The 27,274-nt window shown below is 40.5% G+C and overlaps 2 protein-coding genes across 21 annotated transcripts; one reads left to right on the plus strand and one right to left on the minus strand.

Annotated features, from left to right (window-relative positions):
* Nucleotides 1-96: 96 nt before the first annotated feature.
* On the plus strand, nt 97-5,327 carry LOC120416831 (endochitinase-like). Its single transcript, XM_039578721.2, has 4 exons — nt 97-166; nt 232-303; nt 422-1,055; nt 3,883-5,327. The coding sequence occupies exons 2-4, from the start codon at nt 288-290 to the stop codon at nt 4,466-4,468; spliced, it is 1,236 nt and encodes a 411-aa protein (XP_039434655.1). The 5' UTR covers nt 97-166; nt 232-287; the 3' UTR covers nt 4,469-5,327.
* On the minus strand, nt 4,641-27,267 carry LOC120416688 (probable serine/threonine-protein kinase kinX). 20 transcript variants are annotated; one of them, XM_039578527.2, is made up of 20 exons: nt 27,142-27,267; nt 26,119-26,225; nt 16,111-16,197; nt 15,768-16,045; nt 14,920-15,006; nt 14,578-14,673; nt 14,339-14,434; nt 13,765-13,917; nt 10,177-10,233; nt 9,993-10,058; nt 9,437-9,493; nt 9,276-9,368; nt 8,894-8,947; nt 8,722-8,784; nt 7,759-8,241; nt 7,313-7,634; nt 7,077-7,249; nt 6,285-6,476; nt 5,958-6,221; nt 4,641-5,897 (listed from the first exon to the last, which is right to left on the minus strand). In XM_039578527.2, the coding sequence occupies exons 2-20, from the start codon at nt 26,177-26,179 to the stop codon at nt 5,487-5,489; spliced, it is 3,093 nt and encodes a 1,030-aa protein (XP_039434461.1). In that variant the 5' UTR covers nt 26,180-26,225; nt 27,142-27,267; the 3' UTR covers nt 4,641-5,486. The 20 variants fall into 20 exon arrangements, with proteins under 20 accessions (XP_039434461.1, XP_052563321.1, XP_039434478.1 ...); XM_052707361.1 differs by lacking the exon at nt 27,142-27,267 and adding an exon at nt 26,717-26,829; XM_039578544.2 differs by lacking the exon at nt 27,142-27,267 and adding an exon at nt 26,512-26,695.
* Nucleotides 27,268-27,274: the final 7 nt, after the last annotated feature.

The raw sequence follows: 27,274 nt of genomic DNA on the forward strand, positions 1-27,274 counted from the left end.
AAATACATTTCCGAACAATTTCAAGCTTATTATAAGTAAGAAAGACAACAATGTCACATGTCCAACAGTCTGTTCCCGACTGTAAATTGAGTTGAGACCGGCCACCGGTCGGCATTACCGTTGATCGCGTCTTCTCGCTTAGTCACTTGTCGTCGCAGTTTGTATAGTAATATAATCAGATTCACCGAGTGGGGTTTCCAGTTTTTAATCACTGACTATCTGCTAATAAAGGTTCGCGGGCGTGCGCAGCTCCCGTTCAGTTGCAGTTCTACCTCCACCGGTTCAACATGGTGTCCAAAGCTGGTAAGTGTTTCACGATCGTTTGATGGGGTGTAAATTATGGGTTTTAATTTACAGCTCATTGTCTCTTTGCGGTAAAAGCGTCATTAAATCTGATGAATATCTCATTTGTCTCGTTTAGCTTCTTTAGCGCCACTTTGGCTACTGCTGATTTGCGGTGCAGCCTTGACCCAGGTCATGGCGCTTACCGTGGACAGTCCCAAGGGTAGAAGGTTCATCTGCCACTACACGACCTGGTCCCGTATGAGGCAGGACGACGGGGCGTACACTATCGAGGACATCCCGGGGGAGTTGTGCTCGCACGTGGTGTACAATTTCGTGGGGATCGACGAGAAGTCGTTCCAGTTGACTTCGATGGAACCGGACTACGACCTGGGTGAGAACGGGTTCCGCCGGTTTGCGGCCCTGAAAGACAAGTATCCGAGCCTAAAACTGATGGTGGCCGTCGGTGGTTGGGGCCACGGAGGGGAAAAGTTCAGCAAGATGGTTGAGTTCCGCGACAATCGGAGACGTTTCGTGGCCAGCGTCGTAAAGTTTTTGCACAAGTATGGTCTGGACGGCCTCGAGGTGGTGTGGTTGTATCCGGGGAACTACGACCGCGGGGGTAACATCAATGATAAGGATAACTTCTTCTACCTGATTCGGGAGCTGGCGCAGGCGTTCAAAACGGCAGGAAAGGAATGGGAAGTTGCCGTGCAGGTCCCGGCCGACAAGACGCGGCTGGATGCCGGCTACCAGATCGATGCACTGTGCGAGTGAGTATTGCAAAGTGGGGGTTTAGTGAGTTATTCAAGAATGATGTGTTACTAATGCCGTACCGGTTGGCTGAATTGAGTTATGTAAATTGTGTAATTATTATTCGTTATAGATCGCGGTTTTGCATACATCTTATTTGATATTTTGATTGATTAGATTGCACAACCCAGGTTTTGAAAAAAAAATAATTGCGTGGATTTTAAAAGTATCATGCATCTCTTCCAAATCAATATCATGAGGAGAATTTTACGGATGAAAATGATACATTAATAACGTCATGGGTCTTCAAGGGTCTATACAAGCCAGATGACACATGTCGCCATTTTGAATTTTCTTTGTGCTAAAATTTAGTGCTCATTTAGTGCTATTTAGTGCCCTATACCCCACATTTAGTGCCCTTATAGTTTCCATACAAATTGCCATACAAAATTTGAAATACAAGCCAGATGACACATGTCGCCATTTTGAATTTTCTTTAAGCTAAAATTTAGTGCTCATTTAGTGCTATTTAGTGCCCTATACCCCATATTTGGTGCCCTCATAGTTTCCATACAAATCGCCATACAAAAATTTGAAATACAAGCCAGATGACACATGTCGCCATTTTGAATTTTCTTTGTGCTAAAATTTAGTGCTCATTTAGTGCTATTTAGTGCCCTATACCCCATATTTAGTGCCCTCATAGTTTCCATACAAATCGCCATACAAAGTTCAAAAGTCAAATTTCAGATGTCGCCATTTTGAATGTTTTTTCGTGCTAAAATTTAGTGCTCATTTAGTGCTATTTAGTGCCCTGTACCCCACATTTAGTGCCCTCATAGTTTCCATACAAATTGCCATACAAAATTTGAAATACAAGCCAGATGACACATGTCGCCATTTTGAATTTTCTTTGTGCTTAAATTTAGTGCTCATTTAGTGCTATTTAGTGCCCTATACCCCACATTTAGTGCCCTCATCATTTCCAGCCCGAAACTTGCACTTAGTCGAAGGCGCTAAATCATTCCATTTAGAAAATATGTTTAAACATGTTGAAATTTTAAGAAAATATAATTTTCAGCCAGAAACTTGCACTTAGTCGAAGGAACTAAATCGTTCCAGTGTGAAAATATGTTGAATGAAGTTTGAATATAAAGAAAATATCCTTTTTTTCCCGATCCTTGCACTTAGTCGAAGGCACTAAATCATTCCAGTGTGAAAATTTGTTCAATTAAGTTTGAATTTTAAGAAAATATCATTATCAGCACGATGCTTGCACTTAGTCGAAGGCAATCATTCCAGTGTGGAAATATGTTTAATCAAGTTTGAATTTTAAGAAAACATCATTTTCAGTCCGATACTTGCACTTTGTCGAAGGCACTAAATCATTCTAGTGTGAAAATATGTTCAATCAAGTTTGAATTTTAAGAAAATATCATTTTCAGTCCGATACTTGCACTAAGTCGAAGGAACTTAATCATTCCAGTGTGAAAATATGTTGATTCATGTTTGAATTTTAAGAAAATATCATTTTTTGCCCAATACTTGCATTTAGTCGAAGGCACTAAATCGTTCCAGTGTGGAAATATGTTTAATCAAGTTTGAATTTTAGAAAAATATCATTTTCAGTCCGATACTTGCACTAAGTCGAAGGCACTAAATCAATCCAGTGTGAAAATATATTAAATCAAGTATAAATTCTAAATAAAAAACATTTTTAGCCCAATACTTGCACTTAGCCGAAGGCTTTATATGACGATTTGTATGAAAACAATGAGGACGCTTAATGCGGGGTATGGGACACTATATAGCACAAAATGAGCACTAAATTTTAGCACTGAAAAACATTCAAAATGGCGACATCTGAAATTTGACTTTTGAACTTTGTATGGCGATTTGTATGGAAACTATGAGGGCATTAAATGATATAGGGCACTAAATAGCACTAAATGAGTACTAAATTTTAGCACTGAAAAACATTCAAAATGGCGACATCTGAAATTTGACTTTTGAACTTTGTATGGCGATTTGTATGGAATCTATGAGGGCACTAAATGTGGGGTATAGGGCACTAAATAGCACTAACTGAGCACTAAATTTTAGCACTAAAAAACATTCAAAATATCGACATCTGAAATTTGACTTTTGAACTTTGTATGGCGATTTGTATGAAAACTATGAGGGCGCTAAATGTGGGGTATAGGGCACTAAATAGCACTAAATGAGCAATAAATTTTTGCACTGAAAAACATTCAAAATGGCGACATCTGAAATTTGACTTTTGAACTTTGTATGGCGATTTGTATGGAAACTATGAGGGCACTAAATGTGGGGTATAGGGCACTAAATAGCACTAAATGAGCACTAAATTTTAGCACAAGGAAAATTCAAAATGGCGACATGTGTCATCTGGCTTGTATTTCAAATTTTGTATGGCAATTTGTATGGAAACTATAAGGGCACTAAATGTGGGGTATGGGGCACTAAATAGCACTAAATGAGCACTAAATTTTAGCACAAAGAAAATTCAAAATGGCGACATGTGTCATCTGGCTTGTATAGACCGTCTTCAAGATAGCTACAGCATAGCAGTTTGGACCGCGGTAGGATAAAACTCTCTTCAAGTACTCTTCCAAACTCCTGAAGAAGTATTGAAGAGAATTTTATCCTACCGCGGTCCAAACTGCTATGCTGTAGCTATCTTGAAGAGCTCTTGTAGAACTCCTGGAAAAAAATGTTACTTGGGTCAACTTTAATATGTTTTGAAAAATTGATAGAAAAAAAATTAAACGCCATTTTGAACTAGGTATAATAATTATTTCAAACATTTTTTCCCCTTTCCAACAGAGCCGCCGACTTCATCCACGTGATCGGGTACGACCTGCGAGGCTGGTGGAACAACTTTGCGGACGTTCACAGCCCACTGAAGGATCGCCTGCACGACGAGGGCAGCTTCGAGGGTCTAAACGTTCAGTCCGGCGTCGGACAGTGGCTCCACAATGGTTGTCCCGCCACCAAAATCATTCTGGGCGTTCCGCTGTTTGGACGGAGCTACCTTCTGTCAAGTCCGGAAGACAACGCCCTGGGTGCGCCCACGATCGGTGCTGGCGCCGCCGGAGAGCTGACCAACGAGCCGGGCTATCTGGGGTATTGTGAGATCTGCCAGATTCTACCGGCCATGACGACCCGCTGGGACGACGTCGGACAATGCCCGTACGCGTTCAACAGTGACGAGTGGATCGGCTACGAGGACGAGCGGTCGCTCAAGGCCAAGATCGAGTGGGCCATCAAGAACCGGCTGGCGGGAATCTACGCGTTCTCGCTCGATCTGGACGACTACCGGGGTCGGTGTGGGAAGCCGTATCCGTTGACACGGGCACTGCACGCGTACTACGAGCAAACCAAAAACGAAACCCTCGTTACGTGGCCTTGAAGTGGGGCTGTGATGCGATTTAGAATAATTAGATATTAGTTATTTATTTTGTATAAAATCATGATAAAATGTAACCCAGCGTAACACTCGCTGTTTTCGAAATTGAAAAAAAGTCATCAACTTACGGTACGTTCTGGACGGACTCAAGGTGGTATGAAATCAAAATCAACGGTTATTCTTTCAATTTGTTTATTGTCTAACTCTGATTGTGACACTGTGAACATTGGCTTTTATTTTCCTTGACAAACTGTAATTTTTAAGTGTCCACCAAGAAAGCGCGCCCAGCGTGATACTTCACTGTTCGAAAATACAAAATTGTCATCCATTCGGAATCGTTCTACGAAACCTGCCAACAAATTTTCAAAACTGTTTTCATGTAACAAATTATAACGATCCATTTCAAGCTGCAGTGCTAAATGCCGACACGTTCCATCCGCGCTACGATGTTTCATGAAATATACTGATTTGCAGATCTTACTCTCTAGAAATCGATCAACTGTTGTTCAGAATTGGCGCCTCCCTGCGCATACACGTGTTGTGTGAGGTTATGTCCTTTCTCTCCAAAAGCTGCTTCTAAATCAAGTGACACGTTCTCGGGTGTCCTAAACAATGCTGCTGGACGTTGTTAATTTGAAGATGCGGGTTTTCTGTGATTTTCACCTCTCTTTGCTCTCTTTTTACTTACAAAGTACTACGGAAAGTTATCCGACATGAAACACGAAATTATAAGTAAGGTAACATTTGTTCATCTAATGCATTGGTTTAAATGTCAGGTTGCAATTTATATATAGATCAATTATTCGCTCAGCTTCAATGAAGAATTTGTAACTTTTTGTAGTTGTGTTTTGTGTGTATGTGTTGCGTTGCTTTGGACTACATCTAAAGCTAAAGGTTATCGTAGAATGAAAAACAAATAAGTTGGGACAAAACAAAAACTCAACGATTAGACGCGCGAAAACGGAAATAAACATAATTAAACAAAATTTTAGGGTCCACGGTGATCACATGGTCGGCGCTCTCAACTGCTGGCCTTGAGTCGTCCAAAGTCCGTCGTCTGCGACGGGATCTGGAGCTTCTCGAGGGCGGCCTCGGCCAGCTTCTTGTACTTGCCGACCAGCTCGGGCAGATCGTACGCGATCGCAATGTCCAGCTTGTTGATCGGGCAGCCGCGGAAGTACGTGCACGTCTCCGACAGCTTCTGGAACTCGTACAGCGGGTTCAGCTGGAAGAAGTCACGGTACGACTCCGGGTCGGGCAGATCGTAGCGCGAGATGTTCGTCAGCGTGGACAGTCCCTCGTAGATGTGGTACTGCTGCGGGTTGCCGATGATCTGGTCCGACACATACTTTTTGTTCGCGAACAGCGTCTTGTGGTTGTAGTAGGTCGTCAGGTAGCAGTCGACCATTTTGGCATGGTTGCGGACACGCACCTAGAAGGGGGAGAAGTGATCAACCGGTTGAACTAGAGTACAAAGCAACGAGCGGCTTACAGCGAAACGACGTGCACTGGCAATCTTGTTTTCGATACGCTTTTCGATGGCCTGGCCCAGGTCGAGCAGCAGGGACCGCTCCTGCGCCTGCAGCAGACGGGTCGGCGCTCCGGTTTCGAACGGATTGGACCACAGGGACACGGTGTACATGACCGGCGGCTGGGCGGACGACATCAGCGGCGAAATGTTCCAGATCAGGGCACCCTGGACGCGGAGCAGCTCCTCCGGCTTGACCTGGTCGGCCTTGTTGAGCAGGATGCGGGTCTGGAGATGGGAAGTTGGATTAAAAATCATCCTCCTATTCAGATAAATCTGTTGGTCCCTCACCTGATACTCGCGTCCCTTGAGCTGATCCAGGATGGCTTCGGTTTCCGGTCCGACATCGAGCTTGGACGGGTCGTACACCAGGAAGATGATATCAGCCCGATCGATGAACCACTGGCAGGCATCGTTGAAGGGGAAGTACTGCGAGACCTGCTTGCGCACCTCAAGGATGCCGGGAATTTCAACAATGTTGACCTGCAAATCGAGACAAGCATCAGCATCATCATGTTTGCCTCATCCACAAGTGGTTGGCCACGATACGGCGTGCACCGCACGCCATTAAACTCTCGGGACGATTCTATCAGTGCATAAATTTAAACCCCGTTCGCCGGCACCAAACAGATGGTAGAAGAGCCGCTTGGACTGTTGTGCCAACACATTACACCACGAAGCAGCTCCCGAAATAGATTCCGGCCGCTTGGCTATTTCGGTAACTCTCTGTCTACCCTCCTCGCGCGGCGTCTAGAGGCCACCGAAAAAGCAAAAGTGGCCGTCCACCATGACCAAGACGGCCGCCGGCAGTGCAAATGTCAATCCCATCTACCTTGAGGCACACGTTGTAAACGCAAAACAACAGCTGCTCCTGCCTACCACAATGTGTGTGTGTGGGATTTCGAAAGTGTGTCCGTTCGCCGAGAACCTTACTTAACATTTACCGCGTGGTCTTTCTTTATGTAACACTCATTAGACGCGGGCCATTGTCAAAACATTGTAGCTTATTTATGCTCTCACATCTCGACCTTTCGTGCGATGCGGCTGAATCATCGAACGGGTTGAACGATGACGCAAACTTACCCGTTCGAGCAGCTTGTTGGGCAGCTTCTGACCTCGGAGACGGTCTAGCAGACCCTGGCCGAACTTTTGCAGTCCCGAGAAGGTCCAGTCAGCAGCCAGCTGGGTTCCGTCGAGCACTTCCGGCTCGTCGCCGTGCATCAGAATGTTAAAGTACGCTGGCGAAGGTTCAGCACCTATAAATAGATGGGACTGGTCAGTACCTCCAGACCATGGCCAACACCCGTCAGTCAACTCACCAGTTCGCACCGAGTTCGGGGTGTACTCGTTCTTGGTGAGATAGTTCAGGATGGTGGACTTGCCGCCGCTCCATGGGCCCATGAACAGGATCAGTGGCTTCGAAAAGATTTCCGGATCACCAAAGTGACGGTTGCTGAGGTCGCGGTACTTGTACAGCGTTTCGAGTGGCTTGATTGCCGTATCGTAGGTTTTCTTCAGATCGCGCAGAATAACATCGGCCACCTTGTGCAGGGCGGCCTCCTTATCCGCGGACTCATCGTTGATATTGAGGAGCTCGTAAATGTGCGAGGTATCTCTACGGTTCGTCGGGATTTCGTACTCCTAGTGAGACACGAAGAACACACAAACAAAAAACGGGACATAAGGAGGACAGATGTGAGACAGATTAATCGATATTATTGAACAGAGCGTGCTTATGAAATAGATATAGAATGATTTTCATTACCAGTAGCAAATCTTCCTCCGGAAGCGGCTCGGCTTCTTCGGCGCTCTCCACTGGCGCGGGCTCCTCTTCCGAAGCCGGTGCTGCTTCTTCGGATGCTACAACCTCTTCGCTACCCTCCTCTTCAACAGCAGATAATTCTTCGGAAGCCGGCTCAGTAGAAGCCTCAAGGCTATCAGCGGTTTCCACAGTCTCAGTCTCCTCAGCGCTTGGCTCTACCACCTCTTCACTCGTTGGTTCATCAAGTTCAGTTTCCTCAGACACCGTCTGCTCAGAAGCTTCCGTCGAAGTCGTCTCCTCTTCAACCGCCAATTCTTCGGACACCTCTTCAACGGCTTCGGTGCTCTCCTCGACGTCTAGTTCCTCGGTTTCTTCCTGCTCCTGGCTAGCCTCGGTAGCGTCGACAGCTTCTGGGCTAGCGTCAGTGTCGTCGGACTCGTGTTGTTCAGCAGATGCCTCCTCCTCATCGGCTTGCTCCTCATCGTCCTACAATCATAAGGTTATCTTGAGCTACCGATTGCTGTTATGGATCGTGGACGGAGCAACAATCGAGTTGAAATCGTTTTGTCCCTCATCCCCGCCAAACTGTTTCGGTGATTCGGTTGTTTAGTCAAGGTCAAGGTCTTTGGGTCTAGGATACGGAATGAGGGTTTATAAGGGTAAATCCAAGTAGCAAACTGCTGCAGACAGTGTTCCCACGAGCCTAAGCCATCGTATCACTGTTGCAAAAAGCATTGTTACATCGTAGAATCGTTATAACGATCGAAAACGTATCGACTCTACATTGCCCGGTGGGAACCCGAAGGCAGCGGGGAACCTAGGGAGCTTTCATTAATTATGTAACGCAACATTTGGGGTTTCAGATACTCCCTCGCCACGTAATAAAAGAACGGTCCACTAGCTTAACTTGGCTTATTTGGGAAGACTGGTTACAGACGTTGAAAAGTTTGCTACTCATTGACCAACCTCGTCATCCTGGTTCTCCTCGTCCTCCTCTTCCTCCTGATCTGTCTCTTCGTCATCTTCTTCCTAATTGAAGAAAGTTTGCCTGCGGTGAGTTTCCTGCATAAACCACAATTTTACCGCATTCCGGATGCGGTAGAATTGATAAGAAAAGGTTTTCTAGCAGGAAACTCACCTCTTCACCACTCAACGTTTGTTCGTCATCCTCTTGATCTTCTGTGTCGTCTTCCTAAAACATAGTTTTACAGTTTTTTTTTAGAATATCATGCCTCGATCAAATTTTGCAGGACATTTGCAAAAAAAAACCAAAGAAGGTCACTTTTTTCTTGGATACAGTTTTTTTGGATTCGGGTCAAGGTCAAGGTCTTTGGGTCTAGGGACTGAGGGTTGGTAGGGGTAAACCCGAGTAGCAAACAGTTGCAGGCAGTGTTTCCAAAAGCCTGAGGTATATCACACTGTATCACCGTTAAACAGTGTTACTCAGTAAGGGAGCGATCTGGCTTATTTTTGGAATACTGGTTACAGCATTCTAAAGTTTGCTACTCGTAGGTCAATACCTCATCATCCTGGTCTTGCTCGTCCTCCTCATCTGCCCCTTCGTCGTTTTCTTCCTCATTTGTCTCTTCGTCATCTTCTTCCTCTTCTTGTTCCTAATTGAAGAAAGTTAGCATGCGATGAGCTTCCTGCATAAACCACAATTTTGGAGCAGGAAACTCACCTCTTCACCACTCAAAGTTTGTTCGTCATCATCTTCTTGATCTTCTGTGTCGTCTTCCTAGAATATAGTTTTACATCTTTTATACATAAATCATGCTTCGATCAAATTTTCAGGACATTTGCAGAACAAAACTTAAGCAGGTCACTTTTTGCTCGGTTACAAAGAGGTGGTAAAAAACGTGATTTTCTGAAGTTTGTAGCCTATACACATAAAACTTATAGTTATGTGAATTTAATTTGTTTGATTTTTTTTTGTAGGAAAGGAATTTTTGTGTTATTGTTTTGATATTCATCCCTGCCAAACTGTTTCGGTTGTTTAGTCAAGGTCAAGGTCTTTGGGTCTAGGGTACGAACTGAGGGTTTGTAGGGGTAAATCCGAGTAGCAAACAATTGCAGACAGGGTAACCTCGAGTTAATGCCATTTTTTCTATGAAGCTTTACACAAAACCTTCCTTTAGTCGCGTTAAGTAATAAAAGAACGCTACCCTAGCCTAACCCGCTTAACCCGGGAAGACTGGTTACAGCCATTCAAATGTTTGCTACTCGGAGTTTAATACCTCATCATCCTGGTCTTGCTCGTCCTCCTCATCTGTCTCTTCGTCATCTTCTTCCTCATCTTGTTCCTAATTGGAAAAAAAAAGTTTGCCTGCGGTGAGTTTCCTGCATAAACCACAATTTTACCGTATTTTGGTTGCGGTAGAATCGAAAAGACTAAAACAAGTTTCGTAGCAGGAAACTCACCTCTTCGCCACTCAGAGTTTGTTCGTCATCATCTTCTTGATCTTCTGTGTCGTCTTCCTAGAACATAGTTGTACAACTTTTATACAGAAATCATTCTTCGATCATATTTTCAGGACATTAACAAAAAAAAAAACTGAGAAAGTCACTTTTTTTCCAGGATTCATAGCGGTAGTAAAAAAACGTGACTTCATTTTCGGAAACCATTAGACAGCTGTACAGAGCTCCAAACACGTTGCAAGCGACAGAATAAATTCTAAAAAGCCATGCGTCTCCTTCAAAATACATGAGTCGTATACAAACATATGGAAGCGCCTGGTTCTTATACATTTTCTTTGTGCTACTAATACTGACACTAATATACTTCTCAAGTTCGGAGGGTCCAAAAGAAAATAATAATGTATATTCATACGACGAACTACTTTCTTGGTATGTTTGCCGAACTACTTTCTTGGTGGATTGCCTAAAGTCATCTATGGACTCATGCTGGAATTAAGACCTGTGTGTTTACTTAGAGTTTACATAGAATACCCGAAAAACAGAACAAAATATTCCGAGATTAAAACATCTAATAACTGTTAAACCATTATTTGTATTGGTAGCAAAAAGAAATTGTATATTAGCCCGGCGCCTCCATATTTTTGTATAAGACTATTGTGGATTTAGCTCGTAGCTGGATTTTCTGGCATCTTCTCACGGTCATTGGAAACGGTCGTGGATAGACCTAGGGATTCCCAGTTGTAGTGAAAAAATTCAATTTGTAGAAAAATTATGGATTAAAATTTTGCTTTTTTATCACTTCTCCGACATCATGAATAATTGTTTGAACATGCTCGCAATTTTTTTATTCGGTCGGAAAAATATTATTTTTCTTGGAAAAAAACTTTCATTTTTAATCACATGATCACCCCTAATTGGGTACTAAAGCCCTATGTAAATTTTTATGTAAAACGTTAAAAAACACGATTAAAAACCATTTCTGACCACTTTTTTTTCATTTCAATGCAAAATTTTTTTATTGACAAGACAACATTTTTTCGATGGATTAACTATGGTCCTCTTGGAACGAGCTGTCAAGTAGGAGCTTTTCTGTCAAGAAGGACCGCGAGGTTAATTTTTCAAAATTGATTTAAAAATCCATTTTAAACTCTTTGTGGTCGTACAAAGGGTCATTGTACTCAGAAAAATAAGCTTTATCGCTGTAAACAATAATATCAGCGATCTAAGCTTCATTTTAGGACCCAATTCTGGCTCGGTGCCGCCATCATGCGACCGCGTGCTCCGTTTGTTTGTCAACAAAGCTACAGCTGGATGGTGAGACGAAGTGAGGGGGGAAGAGATTTTGACATTTTTATGCTCGCATCTGGCCCGCCGCCTATTTCGTCGGTTGTTGAGTCGCCGGTCTTTTCGAGCGACCGAGTCCAGCTAGGAACTGATCGTACAATAATGAGCCGTTCTCTAGGATTTCGGTCATTCGATTTTTTTTGTATTTTTTAATCCGACTGAAACTTTTTTGGTGCCTTCGGTATGCCCAAAGAAGCCATTTTGCATCATTAGTTTGTCCATATAATTTTCCATACAAATTCGGCAGCTGTCCATACAAAAATGATGTATGAAAATTCAAAAATCTGTATCTTTTGAAGGAATTTTTTGATCGATTTGGTGTCTTCGGCAAAGTTGTAGGTATGGATACGGACTACACTGGAAAAAAATAATACACGGTAAAAAAAATTTGGTGATTTTTTTATTTAACTTTTTATCACTAAAACTTGATTTACAAAAAAACACTATTTTTAATTTTTTTTATTTTTTGATATGTTTTAGAAGGCATAAAATGCCAACTTTTCAGAAATTTCCAGGTTGTGCAAAAAATCACTGACCGAGTTATGAATTTTTTAATCAATACTGATTTTTTAAAAAAATCGAAATTTTGGTCGTAAAAATTTTTCAACTTCATTTTTCGATGTAAAATCAAATTTGCAATCAAATACTTTACTGAAATTTTGATAAAGTGCACCGTTTTCAAGTTATAGCCATATTTAAGTGACTTTTTTGAAAATAGTCGCAGTTTTTCATTTTTTTAAATTAGTGCACATGTTTGCCCAGTTTTGAAAAAAATATTTTTGAAAAGCTGAGAAAATTCTCTATATTTTGCTTATTTGGACTTTGTTGATACGACCTTTAGTTGCTGAGATATTGCAATGCAAAGGTTTAAAAACAGGAAAATTGATGTTTTCTAAGTTTCACCCAAACAACCCACCATTTTCTATCGTCAATATCTCAGCAACTAATGGTCCGATTTTCAATGTTAATATATGAAACAATTGTGAAATTTTCCGATCTTTTCGAAAAAAATATTTTTGGAATTTTCAAATCAAGACAAACATTTTAAAAGGGCGTAATATTGAATGTTTGGCCTTTGTGAAATGTTAGTCTTGATTTGAAAATTCCAAAAATATTTTTTTCGAAGAGATCGGAAAATTTCACAAATGTTTCATATATTAACATTGAAAATCGGACCATTAGTTGCTGAGATATTGACGATAGAAAATGGTGGGTTGTTTGGGTGAAACTTAGAAAACATCAATTTTCCTGTTTTTAAACCTTTGCATTGCAATATCTCAGCAACTAAAGGTCGTATCAACAAAGTCCAAATAAGCAAAATATAGAGAATTTTCTCAGCTTTTCAAAAATATTTTTTTCAAAACTGGGCAAACATGTGCACTAATTTAAAAAAATGAAAAACTGCGACTATTTTCCAAAAAGTTACTTAAATATGGCTATAACTTGAAAACGGTGCACTTTATCAAAATTTTAGTAAAGTACTTTTTGATTGCAAATTTGATTTTACATCGAAAAATGAAGTTGAAAAATTTTTACGACCAAAATTTCGATTTTTTGAAAAAATCAGTATTGATTAAAAAATTCATAACTCGGTCAGTGATTTTTTGCACAACCTGGAAATTTCTGAAAAGTTGGCATTTTATGTCTTCTAAAACATATCAAAAAATAAAAAAAATTAAAAATAGTGTTTTTTTGTAAATCAAGTTTTAGTGATAAAAAGTTAAATAAAAAAATCACCAAATTTTTTTTTACCGTGTATTATTTTTTCCAGTGTAGTCCGTATCCATACCTACAACTTTGCCGAAGACACCAAATCGATCAAAAAATTCCTTCAAAAGATACAGATTTTTGAATTTTCATACATCATTTTTGTATGGACAGCTGCCGAATTTGTATGGAAAATTATATGGACAAACTAATGATGCAAAATGGCTTCTTTGGGCATACCGAAGGCACCAAAAAAGTTTCAGCCGGATTAAAAAATACAAAAATTAAAATTGAAGAAAAAAGACCGATTTCGTAGAGACTTGCTCTAATATATTTTAAGGAGACGCAAGGTTTTTTATAATTATTGTTATTTTTTCGTGATAATAATTGAACTGTACGTCAAAAGCATGAATTCTGTCGATTGCAACGAGTTAAAAAAAACCCTTTTTCTATATGATACAAGCAAGAAAGTGAAGTGACCATAAGTCAAGTTCAAATTTGTTTAGCATGATACAAACGTCGTCCTAACTCCCACCCTACCTCATCGTCTTGGTCGTCGTCAGTTTCAGTATCCTCCTCCCCACTGACTGGTACATCTTCCTGGCTCTCAGTTGCAGACTCTTCATCGTCCTGCTCGTTGTCGGACGCAGCAGCAGCAGCTTCCTCGCTTTCGGTCAGCTGTTCTTCGTCGTCCTGTATGTAATTTTGTGCAGACAATTACGCGGGTTTTTCTGTGTCACAGTCAGCGTATAATACAAAAGTTTCACCGGCACGCACTCACAGTCAGTCGGGAGGCTTTGAGCCTAAGCGGCGATTGAATGAGTCTCGATACGATTTTGGCGGGGAGTTGGAAGGCAACGGAGTAGGTATGATTGAAAGCGAAAGAGGTGAATATTTGTTTGGAGATTGAGTTCGATAAGCGGACACCGAGAAACGACAGTGACTGTGAACATTATTACCAGATGAAACTTAGAGAGACAATTACAAATGGAACGAGAAAATGTCTCTGTCAGAAGCACAGGTCATTAAGCAGATGGATACGGAAACGCAAAGGGCTCATGTGATCGACGAGTATCGGTAAAACGGTTCGCTGTCATCATGCCTTGATGCCTACCTCGTCTTCAGTCTCCTCTTCACTTCCGGTGGCCTCTTCAGTGGCCTCCTGTTCCAGCTCCTGCTCTTCTTCGGAAGCAGTCAACTCTTCCTCTTCCTGTGAAAAACACATACTAATGGATCAAGACAATGTTCATGCTAGAGGGTCAATAAGCAAATGGATACGGAAACAGAAGGTGCTCGACGTCAATCTCCATCGACTTCGACATCGACTCGAGTTCCAACAACCACGATGCCTACCTCGTCTTCAGTCTCCTCTTCACTTCCGGTGACCTCTTCGGTGGCCTCCTGCTCCTGCTCTTGCTCTTGCTCCTCCTCCGAAGCAGTCAACTCGTCCTGTGAGAAATAAATACAAAGTGATCAAGATAATGTTTCTGCAGAAGTTGTTTCTGCATTCAAGTTTTGTAAATGTTAACTATTGTCTCGGATTTCGAAAAAAAAAGTGTGAACTGGCAAAATTCTTAGCGGCTTTTCCCACGTGTTGGTCCAAATAAGGAAACACAAGGTGCTCATGTGTTGAGTTTCGGTAAAACAATTTCAACATCCCCTACTGTAGCTGTTATCTCCAATGATAATGCCTACCTCACCGTCTTCAGTCTCCTCTTCACTTCCGGTGGCCTCTTCAGTGGCCTCCTGTTCCTGCTCCTCTTCGGAAGCAGTCAACTCGTCCTGTGAGAAAAAAAATAAACATTCGATCAATACCATGATCCTACTAGAAGCATAGAGTTATCTAAGCCTGCTCTCACGCACACTAGCACACCATTTGTTTTGCTGGCGGGTACAAAATTTAACCTCAATCTTGTTCGTATACGTACACGCAATACATGCGCACGTAGATAACTCTATGGGTCAACCTATTTTTTCTGAATGGAGGACGTTACGAATGGTAAGAGTGAATTCCCACTGAGGAATTTAACGCCCCGTTCAGCCTTACATCAGCTTCATTTTATTCAACCATCAGCCTAATTGAGGCGTTACATTTCTCAGTGGGTTGCAGCGTTATAATCACGGAAAACAGTGTCCAGGAAATTTTTGGAAATACAATGTCCCATCCAAGAGGATGTCATACTCAAATTCAATCTATTTCAACGAATCTTATTTGCGATGGCCGCTGCAATGATTGTTATGTTTCAAAGCCATCATTGCTTGGTAGTATGTACCATCATTAGAAAAATAAAGTGTGCGCTATTTTGACGTTTTAGGTGAGCGTAACGCCGTTACCTTGCGTTACCATTTTTAACATCCTCCATGCCCACTGAAAAATTTAACGCCCCGATCAGTCTAATGGTTGAAAAAATGGAGCTGATGTAAAGCCGATCGCGAGTCACATTTCTCAGTGGATGGCTTTTTTTCTGGTGGGCGTAACACCGTTACCACTCGTTATAATTCAACGTCCACACATTTCTACTTCCAATGACAATGATGCCTACCTCATCTTCGAGTCCCTCTTCACTTCCGGTGACCTCCTCCTCGGTGGCCTCCTCCTCCTCCTGTTCGGCCTGTTCTGCCGCGTTGTCGAAGATGGCTTCCTGCACCTCTTCCGACGCGGTCAGCGGTTCGGTCTTCTCTGGAACGTCTTCCTCAATACTGGTCTCCTCGGCGGCAGTGTTGTCCTCCTCTTCCTGGCTCGTTACATCAACGGGTGATTCCGTACTACTGGGTTCCTCTGTCGTTACGTTCTCCTCCTCCTCCTGGCTGGCAGTTGCGTCTACCGGTTTAGATCGCTCAATTAATCTACTGTTTCAGTGTGTGCTTGTGCGGCGTGTTCCTTACCAGTTCCAGTCTTCAAGTCTTGTATCGCTTTCTCGATGTACGGCCTGCACTCGTACTCTGTGGGTGTGTCTGCATTTACGTGTAGTTCTGCGGTACAAAATTTAAAAAAGCCGAAATTAGTACCGCACTAAATAACAATCGAAAAAGATGATCCATCAGTACGGTGCGGATGCGATTCAACGTGGTGGCATGGTGCATCTCCAAATCGGCTATATTTAGCTGTCAACGGATTTATTAGCACCGCTGCTGCAGCTCTCCTATCGTTTATAGCAGCGATTCTCAACGGGGGTACCGGGCCTACTTGATTTACATGGCAGGGGGTACCGGCGTAGAAGAAGGTTGAGAATAGCTGGTTTATAGGGAACGCGTGTGGTATGGCAATGTGCCATTTTCAAGAATTGAATTTATGAGACTAGAGATTGGCGAAAGGTTTACTTGGAAGAAAGACGCCCCAGTGCGTCACCATTAGAGATGTCGTCATCTGTTTGGATATTGAAACATCGATGGGATTTGGAAAACATGAGAAATGAAACTGTAGTACATGTGCTTGGTTTGAGGACTGTTTCCACAGATGGCGGATCCAATATCGCTTCGTAGGAAAATAATGAAATAATACCCGGTGAAATGCGAAATGCAATTTGGATTATTCTTCGAAACGCACACTATTCTTCTTGATATAATCTAGTTTTTAATAAGAGTGCCTAGAGTTTTGTGTCCATGGATGCCACATTTGAAGATTTTCCAGCACAGGCTCAATGCTCAAACGTATTGTTTTGCCATTTAATTCTATATTTTTTAATTAAATGAATTACTTACGAAAAAGACAACAATGATTTGCTTATTTTCCAAAAATAGATTTTGAAAATATTATTTTGATATCAATTTAAACTCATTTGCGTTTTTGTGATGAGCTCTAAAATCTTAAGGACCGTATTTACCAATGTTTTCTACCCATTATTCATGTTGACAACAAAGCATTTTTTGAGGGTAGCATGCATATACACACAAAGAAAAAATACTGTAAATTTAAAAAGATCGTTCGTTGGATTAAAAGTTCCAGTTGGTGAATATTTGTAGAAAGTTCAAACTTTTTAATTTAAAAGTTGGAAAGTTTTTGATACTACCATGCCTTTCTGGAACAAAATCGTTGTATCGGTAAAAGTATTTTACTTTTATTATAAGAAGAAACTTTTTATGGCAACAAAAAATAACCTTTAACATTACAGTGATGATTTTAAAAAAATGTGATGGATTTTATTTCTATTTTTATTTTTCACGGCCTTCATTTTGGAGTCCGACAGCGATGTAGAGAACAGGGTGGTCTCGTTGCTGGCCATCATCAGGACAGGCTTGGAGGAGCTGGCCATTGGGTGTTGATTCGGGAAAGGAAGTCGACGTTTTCCGACTGGGAAGTGAAGCGCCTGAACCGATGGTTCCAGATCACTTGGTCATCCTTCGAGAATGAAACAGATGTTGCCAGTTCATCCGGCCGAAGCTGCGCCGTCGCGAGTTGAGCGTTTACGGGCTGGAGTTGCTGAAAGGTTTGAAAGTAAATTAAATTGGTTAGACACTGAACCCATTCTCAATGCTCAACAGTGAATTCTTCCGTATTTCAGATAGATGTTCTTGATCAGGTTCGTCGGATATCGCTCCAACCTCTAGAAGTAATCCGAGTACGACAGCTTCAGAACCTGCGGCTTTACTCGGTAATACTCGTCAAACATGTCCCGCATCGAGAAATGGACTGCGGACCCTCAGGACATCCCACAGTGTCCCGTCATCACTTCCGGCACATAATGCTGCTGGTGGTCGTAAACCGCCGGTACCGAGTGCAACATCCGCGCTAGCCATCTCCGATCACTTCTCGTCGTTTCCCTCTTCCGTCGGTTCTTTCTCCTCACCGATAAAATTTACTTTATCGTACTTTTTCAGAAAGCGGATGTAAATTTGCTCCAACATCAATCTCGTCTAACCACCCCGGGCCACCACCACCGAAAACAACCGGTGCAAATTCACATCCGCTTACACGGCGTCCTATAAAAACAAACAACATCAAAACATACGCCATAAAACATCAAAGCTTCCTTTTTACCCATTTCGGTCGTGAAACAGCTGCAGATCCGGCAGGAAGCTGGCCTATCCTTTTGAAAACCAACTTTCCCCTAATCCCCCAATCTTGTTCCGCACCATCCTCCTTCGAAGGTATCCGCGTTCAAGTCCTGGCTGCGTCGTGGACCACCACTCACTGACCACCGGAATCACCTAAACGTTTGTTTACATTTTGGACTTAGACGTACACGGTTTCACGAGAACGACGAAATGAAAGAAATTATACAGTCGAATTAAAAGTTAAAACTTTTAAATCAGTTAGCAAGGAGATTTTCAATAACTGTAGCAGTTAAAGTTTTCATTTTCAAAACAAGAAAAACACTTTTAATGTAGCAAATTTTAACCACTTTTTAATTCAAAAGTAAGTTACTTTTGTCATTACCATAATATTTTTTTGTGAGTAACTGACTTTATAGGAACTTGTCATCCAGAACAATAACAATTAAGAATCAGTATTATACATATTACTACGGTAACACAAAGTGTGTCATCCTGGTTGAACTCAAAAGTCCCATGCAAATGTGTATAAACAAACTGAAAACTGTGTAATGTCGATTCGCAGTGTACGGGCGCACTGTTTGGTCAACCAAAAGAAAAAAGCAAGAAAAGGTAAACAGAAAAATCACTTTTCTCGATATGAACAGCCAATATTTGAACGGAATCTCCAATAAAATGATAGAATTTGTCATCAGCAACACAATTCACGTTTTTTTAGGAATTTATTGCGAAATTGCGAAATTGCGAAAAATTGTAAAATCAAAAACCCAAACGTTGATTTGTTATGGGCTCTCATTTGACAACCGTTCTAATGTCGACTGCTGTCAGTTTGCTTTGGTCGGAATTAGGTTTTACAGCGTGACGTCATGAGCGCACACGCACACACATTTTTTTCTGAGACAAACGTGCAAAAAATGTAAACAGTGCAGCCAAGCTGGCAAATTTCTAACCTAAAAACCGAGTCGGCGTAAAACCAAATAGGGTTGCATCCATTCGCTTGAAACTGAAAGAATATCGAGTGCTGAAAGAGTATCCAGGTTTTTAAGCGAAGATGGCGTTCGAATTGTGAACGTCCGAAATGTCAGAATCTCTCAGTAGCACCAACATTAGAAAAAAATGTGGTTGTCATGCTATGGCACAAATTTTTCGTAATGTTGGTACCACTGCATGACTTTGACATTTCGGGCGTTCACAATTCGAACGCCATTTTCGCTTAAAAATCTGGATAGAGTTTATGTTCCAAGATGGCGGTAAAATTCGTGCGGAACTAGCGCGAGTTTCTTTTTAAAACACTTTTGGTACGTTCGTTTGAAGAGCCGGTGCGGCCATGAGTGGTACTGTGTGATACTTAGATGTTCTAAGCTAAGTGATTGTAGATAGCCTATAACTTTTTACACGGCCTTCACAGACATTACATGTAACTTTTTCATTCACCAGTAACACTGAATTTAAATTTAACAGTAATGGATTTAAATTTTTTCTTGTTATTTTGATAACTTCAATTATTTTCTCAATGAATTCAGTATAAATTATAAATTTCTGTAAGTGAACATATTTTAAGTACTCAAAATATTAATATTAATAAAGTTTTTTACATGTAGGATTTAGGACAGCTTTTGTACCAAAAGAAAACATCTATTTACTAGTAAATGTACTTTTTCACATTTCAACTCATAAATAACATCAAAAAGAAGTAATGTTAAACCAACAAATTTTTCACCTTCCACTTTTTTAACGATTCCAATCTTATTTCGTAGCAAAAATTTATAGATTTAATAGAATCAAATTGAACATTCCTTCCGTCTGGTGCGGTCGTTAATGTTGTAATATTTCTCGAATAAATTCGGTCGCAGGACAAAAGATGCGTTCATCGCAGAATTATGTGAACATCTCACAAAGATTTTCTTTTTTTTGCCGTCGCCGCCGCTGTCCGTTATCGTCACTCCTCTGTCATTTCGGGTCGAAACCGAAAACGATATCTGAAGGCGGACACTGGCTGTTGGTGTGGTGTCGGTGGACTTTGAAGGTTGGGAGTTTATTTTGATATCTATAGAGGAAATGTACTTGTTTGCGTCAGAAGTTAATTATCAGTATACACGGAAAAAAAGAGTTCCCAAAATCGTGAACAAGCGTTCATGAAAATGGGAACCTCTAAAAAAGTGTTCAAATTCCATGGTACGATTTTGAAAAACGTACCATGAAATTTGAACACTTTGTTCGTGGTTCCTATTTTCATGAACGCTTGTTCACGATTTTGGGAACTCTTTTTTCTCCGTGTAATTAGAACAAATTAAAATTCTATAGAAAAAGTTTATTGTTAAAATATCAACTTCATTTTGCAATTGTAAGTAGCTTCAAATAAAAAATAAATAAATGGAAATCCTCTCTCACACACACAGACTTATTGGACACTGTCGATGGCCTACGATCGGGGAAAATCTATGTCAAGAGCACGGGCAGGAGCCGTTACTTCGTTTACTGCTCTTGATGTTTTTGCTTTAGTAAGTCTGGCTAATGGCAATTTTCCACTAACGCCGGCCACGGTCAACCAAGCTGGGTTTAACTTTTTTTTGTCACCCCACGTTGGACAATCTATACATTTGGAGAAGGGTTGGTGCCGTGATGACGTCTAGTATGACATCCAAGGCATATGGTAGTTGAAAAGTTCTTCCGAAAAGCATTTCGGGTGTTTTTGGTCGAAATGTCCAAATTGATCGCGAATTAAGACCTCTCGCGTACATGAGGGTCACGTTACAACTGATTAGGTAACACGCCCGTCAACCAGGTGACAGTTTGTATTTTTTCGCCATTTATTTTTAGGTGGCGTCAAATGCCCCAAAAACGTTGAACACATGTACCCACAGTGGACGAAAATTCGACATTGCGACAGGATGCATTTTTCACCCCTGTCGGAGATGTTTTCTTTGCGGTATTTTTTTTTGCAACTATTTTTGCAACAAACAAAGCTAAAAATGTTTTCTTATTTCTGTTGAACATAAGTTTCTTGATACAATAGCTTGATCAATTTGTTAAGCTATGTGCCTTTAAAACTACCATGCGTCCACATTTTAAATTCTGTATTTAGTGGAGGAGCATGGTTCTTTAACTCATTGAGTAATGAGAAATAATGCATCAAATTTCATAACGACCAACGTGCAATAATTGACAAACTGCACAGACAAACCGCGGTGCCAACAATAGCCCGCCGAACAAAATGTGAGCATACGAAAGTGAAACAATTTGTTTCGCTATAACTTATCACAACTGGCACGGTCTTCATAGAGGACCTGTCCCGACCTGACATAGAGGCACAGCCAAGAGGGGCCAAGAATTACGACCGGTACGGCTGTACTTTGGATGCTGATGATCTCCGACGACTGGGTCTGTTAATTTTAGAAATGAGCTGTTAAATGAGTTTTGAAAGTGGGGTTTTTATTTAGCGCCTGGTTTGGGCTACAGGTGATTGTTTGCAAATTTGGAAATAAATTCTAAAATTGAGATTTATTAGAGTAATTCGAGCAAAAATTTCCATTTTATTTAAATTTGATTTAAAATCAATGGATATGTACCACATTTTATAAAGACACTTGGTACCTTATTTTCGCAGCATTTTTGAGTTACAACGAAACAAGCTTTTATTAAATCTACGTTTATACCTCATATACCACCCCTGTTCGCATTTTTGCCCCAGGCGAAAAAAAAAGTAATCAAGATAAGATAAACCCATAAAATTTCGTGTTAGGATTTTGTGAAAAAGCGGGATTGTGTCGAGTTTGAATTTTTTCTAAAAGTTGCCATGCTTTAGAATCAGACTGAACCATTTACTCAAAATAGATGACTATTCATATGAGACATTTAAGGGGTTACATACATGTAAATCGACAAAAATGTAAGAGGTTGGTTTGGGCACACAATTAAACTTTTTTTAATTATGTTTTAAGGGCATTAAAATACACATTGTCAACTAATATCAAAATAAATTTGAAGATATTTGGTTGTATCATTGCCGAGATATAGCCATATATAAGTTAGCAGTTTAAAAAAACGGGTGCCATTATATCTCAACACTGCTTTGACCAAATCGGCTCAAAATTTTGGTGAAGCCTCGTTAAAAAAGTCCTGTGTGCATGACGAAGCCCGATTTTCAAAAAAAAATGTTTGAAAAAATGATAAAAATATGTTAATGTTTTTTCATATAAAAAATCGCCAGTTTAAAATTTTTGTATTTTTTCAAAAAGCAAAACTTCAAAATCGGGCTTCGTCATGCACACGGAATATGTCTTAAGAGTCTTCACCCCAAATTTCAGCCAATTTGGTCCATCCCATCTTGAGATATCGTGGCACCGTAAATCAACTCGGTGTTCAGAGAAAAACGCTCGCAAAGTTTGACAGTTCCCTTTGCGCATGGCAAAATTTTTAACGTAAATCGTCTCTTACTCAGTTTAATCAAGAAATAGCTTTATGAAACTTTCAGGAGTGATTGAAAATCATCTTTTTAATGGATTTATTAAATTTTCGGAAATATGATTTTTTTTGAATTTCTACATGCATGTAACCCCTTAAGCGAACAGGGGCACTTATAGGGTGCCTCTTGTGACAACGAGAGATTCCATATTTTAAAGTTCTAGTTTGGTTTAAATTTTAAGATTTTTTTTAACAGGTTACTTTTTCATACAAAAAGGCATGTTAATTCAAATGATTGAATCATACATTTTGGCATCGTGCTTCCAAGGCTGTTACATGTATTAATTATGGAATAATCCAACCTTTTACTTTTAAAACATTTCTACTCCTTTCTGCAAAAAAAGAACTGCTCGTCATCAGGTCACTGTGAGCAATTTAACTTCTTTTGTTTTATAGTTTTTTGCATAATTTTAATTATTTTTTTATTTATTATTTTTTTTTTTCATTAAAATTAAGTGTGTCAAAACATAATTTGAGACATGAACTAAAATCACGGACGAACAGACATGATACGGGGTTTCAAAAAGTGAAGCCAGTTTTCTTATACTTCTTCTTGGCGCAAACCTACGCAAGCGAGATTGCTTGTGTCAAAATCAACGCGACACGTGGTATCAAATGTAAACCAAGCCAGCTGATGCTGCAAATTCATGGGCACTTTTTGAAATGGTCGTATGAACTTATAATAAAAATACATTTTTTATAAATTTTTCGTAAATTTTAGTAAAAAAAGATGAATTACCTAGAATCATAAAGACAAACTTAATGCCAAGAAACTGTTTCTAGTATCATAAAAAATCCTGAATAATTCAATTAATTATTTCATAAGACATTTCGAGAAATTATGCGTAATCGCTCGATGCTACTTCGACAACTTGAATGTAGATGGTGCTAGGGATAGTTTGCTTCAGAAATTTGAAGAAAATTTGTTCCTGGTGGGATGTCCGTTCGTCCGTGCTAAAATATCGCATTACTTATTTTGGCAAACAAAGGATATTAGTTATAAGTTCAGCCAAATGTTAACCTTGTTTTATTCAAGACAGTGGCAAAATGACATCAAACAAGTTAAAACATCAAAAACAATATTTTCGTAAAAAAATGACATTCAATCCTGGTTAAAAATTGATGTTTGGTAATTTTTTAGATAGAAGCCATTCTAGAGGCGGGGTTGTTTCTTAAAGACATAAAATCAGATTCAAAATTAACTATTAAACAATCAGTGTAGGTAATAAAAAATGCTATAAAATGTGGGTAATGGTGAATTGTGGGGATCGGGTCCTAAAGCGTAAAACAGGATTTGGGTGACTCACCACACATAACCTTCGGACACCTAGGAATGAGCAGAAACTTGCAACAGAGACCACAAAAGACCCGGGGGTCGTTAAAGTGGATTGCTTTTTTCGGGTCGTAAAGCTCTATGCAATTGTCATGTGAAACCGTAGAAAACACGCTTTAAAACCCTTTCCGGTCCATATTTTTTTGTTTGAATGCAAACATGAAAAAAATTACAATACTGCATTTTACCATCGATCGGTCTACTTTGTACAAGAAGTAAATTTTTCATAAATAATATCGAAATGAATATCGAAAAATATTTGGTAAATAATTATAAATTGTTCTGATCAATCTAAAAAAAAATATATCCACTACTCGTTAAGAAATAAAGCTTCGAGGCAACTTTGACACTTAGATTTCTTTTTACCGAATTCGATAGTTGAAAAATCGTTAAAGTTTAGATCGGTAAAAACCATCTGTCAAAATGAATAAAAATAAAATCTTTATGTTCTTTCTACTTTCGATCACAGAAGGTGCCGGTGGCAAATTTTGAGACAAGATTGGTCTGATCACGCCTTCCGTCGGACGGGGAAGTAAATGTTGGTCCCGGTCTAACTTAGAGGTTAGGTCGTTAGCTCAGTCCAGCTCAGTCGCTGGTAGGCAGTTGGACTAAAAATCCAAAGGTCGTCAGTTCGAATGCCGGGGTGGATGGAAGCTAAGGTGTAAAAAAAGGTTTGCAATTGCCTCAACAATTCAGCCTAGTTTAGGCTAGTTTCGAGTAGGAATCTCGCAATCGAGAACGCCAAGGCAATGCTGTAGAGCGAATAATTTGGTTTGATTCGATGTTGTTTATTTGATGTTCTTTCTACATTTTGGTAAACTATGTTTACGAAATATCAAACTTTCGTTCACGAATCATATCACTTTTAATGTATTCTCGTTAACATAATTGTCGATTCGGATTTGGACTGAACTTCAAAGGCCTTTCCTTGTTTCATCTATCGAAATTTTTCCTATTAGGCATTTTTTATGAATTTAAATATAATTGTTTAAAATCAAGTTTTGAAGGATAACTACCCAAAAATCGTTTTGAAATTAAACCGAAAAATAAATTGAAGTACTTTTTGTGAAAGCTAATAAATAATGCAACTTTGATAAAACGTTCAGTTGTCATCATCTTATTTCGTACAAATCCGTAATATAAGAAAAATCCGTCCAAACCCGTGTAGAGGGTCGAATATCTATACGGTAAGTATAAAATCCGTACAGTTGGTAGTCTTACACTACATGTAAATATTTCAAAAAAACAATAGCATGTTTTGTAGATGGCAACCCGCAATTTTGAAAAAAATGCTTTTTTGAAGTAACCTTAGAAATCATTTATAGCTCCTCATTGAAAGCAATCATATGCAATTGGCATGGAGACGACTCCTACACCTGGAATGACTTAACGGCCTAACAACCAAGGCCGAGACCGACATTTTACTTCCTCATTCGATGGAAGGTTGCAGCAGATGGGAATCGAACCCAGAATCATCCGCTTACAAAGCGGACAGCGTAACCATTCGGCCACGCACTGCCACAATCAAGAATTCATACCACATTTAAAAAAAACGTCTCCTCTAAATAAAATGGACCGAAGCTTTTTGATGGAGACGCGTAGTTAATTGTTCAAAGTTTTCAGCTATCGATCGATATACTATCAATCACACCTGACCCAACGTGTGGATTCCATCTCTCCACGTCAGTCTCCTAAAGTGCACTTTCGCGTTATTGTTGTTGTTGTTGTCATTGCGTTTGTTCCACCACCGCCGTTGTAACGGGTTAAAAATAATTCGCTAACCTCACTCACTGTCATTAGTCAAAAATGGCACACACACTTCGTACACACACACACACCATGTGTCACAAATACATTTTCAAAAACACCTTCATAATCGTGGCTGCAAAATCAGCTGAAATTTTCTGACCGTTGCATAATGTGTGCCGTTATATAACAGCTTCTCTCTGCACTTGAAATTATCGTCGAATGTGATTCTTCAAATGAAGTTTTGATCGATCGCGATGCATCATGCCTACGAATCGCTCACTCACTCACTCACTGATGATCACCGATTGATCACTCTTATCAACGCGTTCATTCGCGCGAGAGACCAGAGAACCTACCGTGCCCTGCGAGGGCGAACAGTGCAAGTCCTGCGAGGACCCACACCGATAACCGCGCCATCCCTGGAAGTCCGTTGTGTCCTAGTCCGTGGTGATGCGCTGTGGTCCTGTGATCCGAGTCCGGGTTTTTTTTTTCGTTCGAACAATGAAGGAGAAAATTCAAAGGCGTAAATCAGTGATTTTTCATTGAGCAACGCGGGCACACTGAATTTGGCTCATTTTTTTTTTCTTCGCCAAAAATCTCACTCGTTAAAAAGGGAAAAATGAGAAGTAAAAAGTAGAAACATATGAGCACTCAAACTTATTTTTTCACAAAATTGTCGTTTTCTTCTCGGTTCGTAATGTCGTTTCGAGGGGTGGGTTTCTTTTTCTCAGAATGTATTGCACACTCACAAAAAATCGAGCAAAATTTCGCCACTTTCGTGTCACTCTCACTATCACATTAGTGTGTTTGGCTACTTGCTATGAATTTCAAAATTTTTGTAATCAGTCTTTTTCGTAGGTGTCGTATGAAAGGGTTACAAAAATCAAAAATCACACAAAAAAAATCTCAAATTGTTTCTTCTTTTCTTCTAGAATAAAAACGATAAATCTTCACACTATTATTTCGAGGACGACGTGGAAACTCCTGCGCGACGACGACCTCTACCGGGCAGCGAAGTTCGGCAGCGTTTGGGATTCAAACTTAGGCCGGCGCTCGCGTTAGCTCATCGCTCCCGAAAGTACACTCGAGAAAAACTGAGCGGTGAGAACTTCGAGGGGGAAAATATCCCGCAGAAAACGCGCAAAATTCGAGAGCACAGACTATTTTTAAAAACACACACAGATCACACGCACGCGCACGCCGCCTAGAAGGTTCAGGATGACGTCACGACGACGTGGCCAACACCACTAGCACCCACACCACGCACGGCACTGTCCAAAGTTTGAGAGCTCAACCGAATCCTGGAGGCACGCGTCACTTCCGGTGGCCGCGAAATCGTCACACGTTCAACGAAAAATAAACCTTCACAAGAAAATTACCCTCCAAAGAGTTGGACGAAGAGGCACGCACGAGACACCCTAACCTAGAAAACCGGTCCGTCCCGGTCCAATCCTAGTTCGAAACAGAACAAGTCGGGAAGATCCTCGGCAACTCAGCGGAGGATCCTCGACT

The sequence above is a fragment of the Culex pipiens genome, chromosome 1 (genome assembly GCF_016801865.2).
Source record: "Culex pipiens pallens isolate TS chromosome 1, TS_CPP_V2, whole genome shotgun sequence".
NCBI classification, from domain to species: Eukaryota; Metazoa; Arthropoda; class Insecta; order Diptera; family Culicidae; genus Culex; species Culex pipiens.